This window comes from Nilaparvata lugens, chromosome X (assembly GCF_014356525.2).
Source record: "Nilaparvata lugens isolate BPH chromosome X, ASM1435652v1, whole genome shotgun sequence".
Classification (NCBI taxonomy): Eukaryota; Metazoa; Arthropoda; class Insecta; order Hemiptera; family Delphacidae; genus Nilaparvata; species Nilaparvata lugens.
In genome coordinates, this window is record NC_052518.1 from 20,461,411 (window position 1) to 20,470,058 (window position 8,648).

General features: G+C 34.2%; 2 protein-coding genes across 2 annotated transcripts; both read left to right on the top strand.

Annotated features, from left to right (window-relative positions):
• Positions 1–1,317: 1,317 nt before the first annotated feature.
• LOC120354524 lies at positions 1,318–2,466 on the top strand. The gene is made up of 2 exons (XM_039441851.1): positions 1,318–1,451; positions 1,936–2,466. The coding sequence occupies exons 1-2, from the start codon at positions 1,318–1,320 to the stop codon at positions 2,261–2,263; spliced, it is 462 nt and encodes a 153-aa protein (XP_039297785.1). The 3' UTR covers positions 2,264–2,466.
• A 2,825-nt stretch (positions 2,467–5,291) lies between these two features.
• LOC120354525 (protein ANTAGONIST OF LIKE HETEROCHROMATIN PROTEIN 1-like) lies at positions 5,292–7,711 on the top strand. Its single transcript, XM_039441852.1, has 3 exons — positions 5,292–5,425; positions 5,897–6,209; positions 7,426–7,711. Exons 1-3 carry the CDS (start codon positions 5,292–5,294, stop codon positions 7,516–7,518), a joined length of 540 nt encoding a protein of 179 aa, XP_039297786.1. The 3' UTR covers positions 7,519–7,711.
• Positions 7,712–8,648: the final 937 nt, after the last annotated feature.

Below are 8,648 nucleotides of genomic sequence, written 5' to 3' on the forward strand. Positions count from 1 at the left end.
TCTTATTCTGCTCATCCATGCTGTTTGTGTGTGTGTGCTGTTAGTATGTGTGTGTGTGTGTGTGTGTGTGGTGTGTGTGTGTGTGTGTGTGTGTGTGTTTGTGGCTGGAACCAGTGTGTACAGGAATAAGGCCATCTGTACCAAACACAGCCCCATAATATGGATGTTCATATAACGATTTTGTTGAATGTGTTCCATTCCCAGTTATTACTAAACATTAATGGTGACTAAGCATCACGTTTATTGTCTATTGTAGGTAATTTTTGAAATACTTCTAAAGGTGCATACAGACTTATGCTCTGCTCCGCAATCAAACGTCACTCGAGCAGATCGATAAATGATCACAGGTCGAGCAAGAGTGGACCGTGAACAGAGCCACAGAGAAGAAAGAATTCCTTCTACTTTGTGACAAAGCATGTAAAAGAGCTCAAGCTTGGTGAGTTCCTAGAGCGAACTAAACAATAGTTGCATATGCGTGGTTAACAACTTTGTTGGATCAGTTACGATCTCTGTGTTAGCATATTATAAAATTATCAAAATTAATAACTAATTATTATATGATCAAAATTAGATAATGTAAAATTATAAAATCATTTTTAATAATAGGTATCAGCATATTATAATTTAGAAGAGAGAAGCCAAACTCCCAACCACGCCTTTCACCTATAAAAACATTGACAGACATAACCTTTTTTGTAATAAAACATCAACATAAATGCAACAAACATAATAATTCTCATCAATTTATTATATAAACATAATGTATTATCAGGCTATTCAGCAATCCCGTGGTCAGAATATTTTATTCAGTTTTGTCATCCAATCAGCTGGATTGAATGTTTCACATTTTGTGAGCTTGGGTTGTAGCGAAGTCAACAATATGATAAGCGTGTGATCATCCTTCAAACATATTTTGAACCCTTGCCCTTGCATAACATTCATGATTGGAGCATGTGCGGAGCATGTTCAAGGCACGTAATATCAGTATATGCACCTTAAAGCCTCGTTCTCATGACGTGTGACTTGCCAAGTCACAGACGTCCTTGGATCTGCCACAGATCGTCGAGAAGTCTCTGGAATTGCGAGCCAACAGTTCTCACGGTGCGGGGTGGCTCGGTGGGACTCGGGGGGGCACATCATACCTCAAGCCCGTTCAGACATACATGAGCACCATGGTCTCTGGGTCGGTGTCTAGTTGTTGTTTAGAACTGTTGTGCGAAGAACTGTTGAAGAAAAGAATTGTTGAAGCAAAGAACTGCTGTGACTTCTCGAATTTGATGTAAATCATTTGATGTAGGTTTTTTGAAGTGTAGAAATATGTGGAATGATGATAAAAAATTAATAGCTTGCGCTGCAGCGTACTATGTAGTCTGCACTGGAGAATATTTGAAAAGACGAATGAGACGGAAAAAGCATTGGTGGGTGGATTCTTATAATAAAAGCCGAAAAAGGTAAGTACATAAAAAACTATTGATAAAAGTATGTGGCGGCACGGGGATTCAAACCCACGATATCGCTACCTTGGATTTCAAGTCCACCGCGCTACCATCTGTGCCACCAACTCACTAAATATATATATATATATATATATTATATATATATATATATATACAAGGAAATAATAATAAAACTCTTCCTTTTGTCGTGCTGAACCACCAAAAACTATTGATAAAAGTATGCGGCGGCACAGGGATTCAAACCCACGATATCGCTACCTTGGATTTCAAGTTCACCGCGCTACCGTCTGCGCCACCAGCTCACTAAATATATATATATATATATATATATATTATATATATATATATATATATATATATGTATTATTTTATGGACATACACATACAAGGAAAAAATAATAAAACTCTTCCTTTTGTCGTGCTGAACCACCAAAAACGACAATAATTTTCGTTCTTACAAATAATATGTTTGTTACAGGTACAATGCTACTGACATGCTGGTTGACTTAAAAAAAGAACCATCTGGAAGATTCCATAACTTTTGTCGGATGGATGCTACTGATTTTGAAAGTTTACTTAGTAGAATTGCACAAACATTAATCAAAAAAGATACAAACATGCGGAAAAATATACCTGCTCAAGAGAGATTGGCTGTAGCTTTAAGATTTTTTGCCAGTGGAGACAGCTATGGTAGTTTATCATTCTTATTTAAGATTTCAAAACAAACCATATCAAAATGTGTTGACAAAGTGTGCAAGGCTTTAATAGAAGAACTAAAAGAAGAAATACAGGTAATTTTTTTATAATCTTTAATTAAACAAACAAGAAACATGTTGACCATATTACAATCTTATTTTAAAATAAGACTTTGAAATAAGACATGCACTTATTTTAAAAATTATTCGACTGGGAAAGAATTGAAAAATACCTTGAAGTTGAAGAAGATTAAGTGATATTAGTTGCAATAAAATGTTATAATGCTGAATTTAATAAATCATAATATTCATTGATTTCCTAGGCAAAGTGTTTCTCTATTGGCTTTTGTATTGTAAGGATTGAGTGAATAATTTTGTTATTTTTATTACAGTACTCAGATACTACTTGTTGATTGACATAACAATATTGTCAAAGATTTTTTATGGAGAGTTATACATGGAATTACATGATTTTCTATGTTTGGAACAGTGTTCTATCAAGTATTTTTTCTTTGTTTTTTTCTTTCTTTGATGTTTCCTCCTTGCACTATTGTATTTTCTGTGTTTATTATTCATTGTGATGATTCAATATTGTGAAGCTTGTATTTTATATGCAACTACTTGAATAAATGAAGTTTGATTTGATTTGTATTACCATACAAGCAATGAAGTTATCAATGAATCTCCATTATTGTAAAGGGGAGAATTGAAACTGTGATTGTGACTGTGATTAAGCGCTCTGATAATGTTAAATATCTAGGTATGATCAATTGAAATTGAATGACCATATTGTACACAACTAAGAAAATAAGAAAGATCATTTATAAGTTCTACCAGCTTTGTCATAATATGACATATAACTACAGTTATATAGTAATATTATAACTATAGCCGATGCCACCCAGAGTGGCAATTATTTATAGTGAGGTCCAGGTTATAATGACATTATAGTGAGGTCCACATTATAATGACATTAATCGATTGACAAAAGTGTTGCTATCCTTGTTATGCAACAAAGCAGATAGCGCTATCTCTCTCTAGCTTTGCAATAGTTTGCCAGCAAATAGAAATATTTTATTCTTGACAGTCACTGAACAGATGCAAACAAACAATCCTCAGCCGCCATGTTTCTATTCATCCTACAAAAATACTTCAGTACACTATTCGTATGATTTTGATCTGAAAATTTAGTTTTGGATTAATGTTTTTTTTTTAGATATCATAATTATGAGAAACACAAATTATACCTGGAATGAAAATTTAAAAGTTGATAACTTTGACCATCCTAGTCCTGCTTTGTCTAGGTTATGTATAAATAATATTGAAATGTTATTTCAGAATTATTTCTATTGAAATAATCTTATTATGAATAAGATTTTTTTTCTCATATTTTTAAGAGAAATTGAAAAAAAACCTACTGAATAACTTTATTTCTGTTGATTTTTAGCTTTTTAAATTGGCCGCCTAGATTTCAGGTTTGTATGAGAATATAAATCTGATCTCAGTTATGAAAGCAAAGTTTTGAATCAAATTATGAAGGATATTTTATTGATGAATGTAGTTTATGTGACATGAAATTGATTATTTTATCAAAGAAATGAAAACTAATATTAGATCAAATGTAATGGGGTAAATTAAGTAACAGTTGTGTTCTTGTGTACACTCAGTAGCAAAATGGAGTGAAATTATAGGCTTGTATAGAGATTTGGCAACCTTGTTCTCTCATCTTTTTTCACTGTCATAACTGTCCTTGTGTTTAACACGAACCTCACCACAGCATCAATAATGGGGTAGGCTACTCTATGATCTTATTCTGCTCATCCATGCTGTTTGTGTGTGTGTGCTGTTAGTATGTGTGTGTGTGTGTGTGTGTGTGTGTGTGTGTGGTGTGTGTGTGTGTGTGTATGTGTGTGTGTGTGTTTGTGGCTGGAACCAGTGTGTACAGGAATAAGGCCATCTGTACCAAACACAGCCCCATAATATGGATGTTCATATAACGATTTTGTTGAATGTGTTCCATTCCCAGTTATTACTAAACATTAATGGTGACTAAGCATCACGTTTATTGTCTATTGTAGGTAATTTTTGAAATACTTCTAAAGGTGCATACAGACTTATGCTCTGCTCCGCAATCGAACGTCACACGAGCAGATCGATAAATGATCACAGGTCGAGCAAGAGTGGACCGTGAACAGAGCCACAGAGAAGAAAGAATTCCTTCTACTTTGTGACAAAGCATGTAAAAGAGCTCAAGCTTGGTGAGTTCCTAGAGCGAACTAAACAATAGTTGCATATGCGTGGTTAACAACTTTGTTGGATCAGTTACGATCTCTGTGTTAGCATATTATAAAATTATCAAAATTAATAACTAATTATTATATGATCAAAATTAGATAATGTAAAATTATAAAATCATTTTTAATAATAGGTATCAGCATATTATAATTTAGAAGAGAGAAGCCAAACTCCCAACCACGCCTTTCACCTATAAAAACATTGACAGACATAACCTTTTTTGTAATAAAACATCAACATAAATGCAACAAACATAATAATTCTCATCAATTTATTATATAAACATAATGTATTATCAGGCTATTCAGCAATCCCGTGGTCAGAATATTTTATTCAGTTTTGTCATCCAATCAGCTGGATTGAATGTTTCACATTTTGTGAGCTTGGGTTGTAGCGAAGTCAACAATATGATAAGCGTGTGATCATCCTTCAAACATATTTTGAACCCTTGCCCTTGCATAACATTCATGATTGGAGCATGTGCGGAGCATGTTCAAGGCACGTAATATCAGTATATGCACCTTAAAGCCTCGTTCTCATGACGTGTGACTTGCCAAGTCACAGATGTCCTTGGATCTGCCACAGATCGTCGAGAAGTCTCTGGAATTGCGAGCCAACAGTTCTCACGGTGCGGGGTGGCTCGGTGGGACTCGGGGTGGCATGTCGTACCTCAAGCCCGTTCAGACGTACACGAGCACCGTGGTCTCTGGGTCGGTGTCTGGTTGTTGTTTAGAACTGTTGTGCAAAGAACTGTTGAAGAAAAGAATTGTTGAAGCAAAGAACTGCTGTGACTTCTCGAATTTGATGTAAATCATTTGATGTAGGTTTTTTGGAGTGTAGAAATATGTGGAATGATGATAACAAATTAATAGCTTGCGCTGCAGCATACTATGTAGTCTGCACTGGAGAATATTTGAAAAGACGAATGAGACGGAAAAAGCATTGGTGGGTGGATTCTTATAATAAAAGCCGAAAAAGGTAAGTACATAAAAAACTATTGATAAAAGTATGTGGCGGCACGGGGATTCAAACCCACGATATCGCTACCTTGGATTTCAAGTCCACCGCGCTACCATCTGCGCCACCAACTCACTAAATATATATATATATATATATATATATATATACAAGGAAATAATAATAAAACTCTTCCTTTTGTCGTGCTGAACCACCAAAAATTATTGATAAAAGTATGCGGCGGCACAGGGATTCAAACCCACGATATCGCTACCTTGGATTTCAAGTTCACCGCGCTACTGTCTGCGCCACCAGCTCACTAAATATATATATATATATATTATATATATATATATATATATATATATATATATGTATTATTTTATGGACATACACATACAAGGAAAAAATAATAAAACTCTTCCTTTTGTCGTGCTGAACCACCAAAAACGACAATAATTTTCGTTCTTACAAATAATATGTTTGTTACAGGTACAATGCTACTGACATGCTGGTTGACTTAAAAAAAGAACCATCTGGAAGATTCCATAACTTTTGTCGGATGGATGCTACTGATTTTGAAAGTTTACTTAGTAGAATTGCACAAACATTAATCAAAAAAGATACAAACATGCGGAAAAATATACCTGCTCAAGAGAGATTGGCTGTAGCTTTAAGATTTTTTGCCAGTGGAGACAGCTATGGTAGTTTATCATTCTTATTTAAGATTTCAAAACAAACCATATCAAAATGTGTTGACAAAGTGTGCAAGGCTTTAATAGAAGAACTAAAAGAAGAAATACAGGTAATTTTTTTTATAATCTTTAATTAAACAAACAAGAAACATGTTGACCATATTACAATCTTACTGTTAATGGAGAAAAAGCACAGATGATTGTTATTATTATACTAATAAAAATAAATGTACCTCTCATGCTGTACTTTGAAGGTTACCAGAACAGCCAAATTTTAAACTGTCTATTATGAACAGTATTATAAACAGGTTTTAAATTAATGTTCAGGAGGTTATTTTATACTTGGATAAGATTGATAAGCTTAACTAATGAGAATCCTGTGAACTATGATTTGGGAAATTTGAAAATAGCCCTGCTATTGTTTGGGGAGTATCGTCCTGTAGCTCTGTTGTAGTTTGGGGAGTAACATCCTGTAGTTGGTTTACTTCACAAACGCCCATGGATGCAGTACCACTTGTATAGGAAGCAGACGGAGCAGGGGAGACGGAGCTACTGCCAGGGCTGTGGTGTTGATACTGATTCATTTTACTTATTTGCGGATTGATGGGTTTCCTGTAGTTGAACATCAAGTTGTTTATGTCATGCATTGCATTTGCCCGGGTGTCTTCATCTAGAGCTCGCAACTTCACACATAACAGATCACAAAATAATTCACTTTCGTCCTTTGTTGATTTTGGTTTATTTGCGACCTGTTTCAAGAAGCCATAAAGCGTCATCCATTCGTTTCTGAACTTGTGCTACCTCTATCGATTTTCTTTTTTTAGCGAGTGGTGGTCCACCATTCTTTAAATTAGGAAGTCTTATACTTTCAGTATTTATAGTGTTGGCAGCTGCTGTTGAGTTCGATGAATTAGCTTGATCAATTGCATTATTTTCTGTTTCCCCTGTATTGTCGAATTCAGTGTCTTCATCCTCCATATCTTGTGGATGATCTTGTGTATTATCTGGAATCTAAAACAAAATAAATGGTATCAATGTAATGGGAGACTTGTTGTACATTGTGTTATTGTATTGTTATTTATTGTGTGTTATTTTATTTTATTGTTATTATATTGTGTTATAATCTTACTAATATTATAAATGTGAAAGTTTGGAGTGTGAGTGCAGATTTACGTGTAAGAAGTAACTGAGGGTTTACCTATTTCAAAATGTCACGCAGGGTGAAGCCTGCACTGGTCAGCTAGTAAGAAATAATTGTGTGAGCTTTAAAAATGAAATTATATTTGTTCCACAAATATTACCATGAAATTATTTTATCTTTTTCAGTTGCCTATGGAGGAGCATCAGTGGCTAGAAATCGCTCAACAGTTCGCTCAACAGAACTGCAATGGAACTTTCCCAACTGCTTGGGGGCGATAGACGGAAAACATGTCGTTATACAAAGCCCACCTAATACAGGATCTGAGTTTTTTAACTACAAATCTCATTTTAGTGTTGTGTTATTGGGGTTAGTAGATGCAGATTACTGTTTTACGTATGTAGACATTGGATGTCAAGGTCGAATAAGTGATGGTGGAGTTTACTACAATTCATCCTTATACAGTAAATTACAAAATGGGGAGCTTAATCTTCCATCTGATAGGAAACTACCATCATCAGATAAAGTTTTGCCTTGTGTGTTCTTAGGCGATTCAGCATTTGCCTTAAGTCGTAACATGATGAAGCCATATCCTGGGACCTTAGAGAAAGGAAGTGCAGGCAGAGTTTTCAACTACCGTCATTGTTGTGCTTGACTTGTTGTTGAAAACGTGTTCGGAATTATGTGTTAGAAAGCCCATGACTTTAGAACCCAACAAAGTAACCAAAGTAACAGAACACTGTCCTCTTGCAAAACAACATTATATAATATACACATGGACTATTACAAAAATGATGTACATAATATCACGCTCATACAATAATTATATCTAATGATTTCCATATAAATCTATCTAAACTATTACTATGGAGACATATGTATGTGTAGGTATATATATGTATGTATATGTATATGTATTTGGTTTCTATTTTTCATAGAACTAACAGTTTAATTCAACGCTTGTTTTGTCTGGTGCTCCTGTATGCGGACGTGACCTTTCTCTTAAGGTCATTTGCATACAGTAATGACTTATTTCTGCATGTTGTATATGTATTATAATCTTTGTAACTTGTGAATCTCTATCTTGAATTGCTGTCCACTGTTATTTTAATGTATCTCTAGTAGAGTAGTCTTTTTGATGTATTTTTCGTTCACAGTGTAGCTCTAGTAGAGTAAGCAATTAACTGTATTGTTTTTTGTTTTTGTTTTTTTGCTTCTTTGTTTTGTTATTTTTTCTCATTGTATTTCTATAGTGGAGCAGAATGATAATACTGCATGCTTAGTTTTCTATTACTTTTAATTTTCACATGTTCTGTATTTTTTTTTTTAATGCAGAAATAAAGTCAAAATTTATTATTATTATTATTATTATGTCACTTTAACTTGCGCACTGTTACATAATTTCCTTAGG

What these genes read in the sequence shown, in the direction of transcription:
- LOC120354525 (XM_039441852.1), top strand. Translation starts at nt 5,292, where the DNA reads ATGTGGAATGATGATAACAAATTAATAGCTTGCGCTGCAGCATACTAT. An exon ending in TATAATAAAAGCCGAAAAAG is followed by an intron (nt 5,426 to 5,896) that starts GTAAGTACATAA and finishes TGTTTGTTACAG; the next exon opens with GTACAATGCTACTGACATGC. An exon ending in AACTAAAAGAAGAAATACAG is followed by an intron (nt 6,210 to 7,425) that starts GTAATTTTTTTT and finishes TATCTTTTTCAG; the next exon opens with TTGCCTATGGAGGAGCATCA.
- LOC120354524 (XM_039441851.1), top strand. Translation starts at nt 1,318, where the DNA reads ATGTGGAATGATGATAAAAAATTAATAGCTTGCGCTGCAGCGTACTAT. An exon ending in TATAATAAAAGCCGAAAAAG is followed by an intron (nt 1,452 to 1,935) that starts GTAAGTACATAA and finishes TGTTTGTTACAG; the next exon opens with GTACAATGCTACTGACATGC.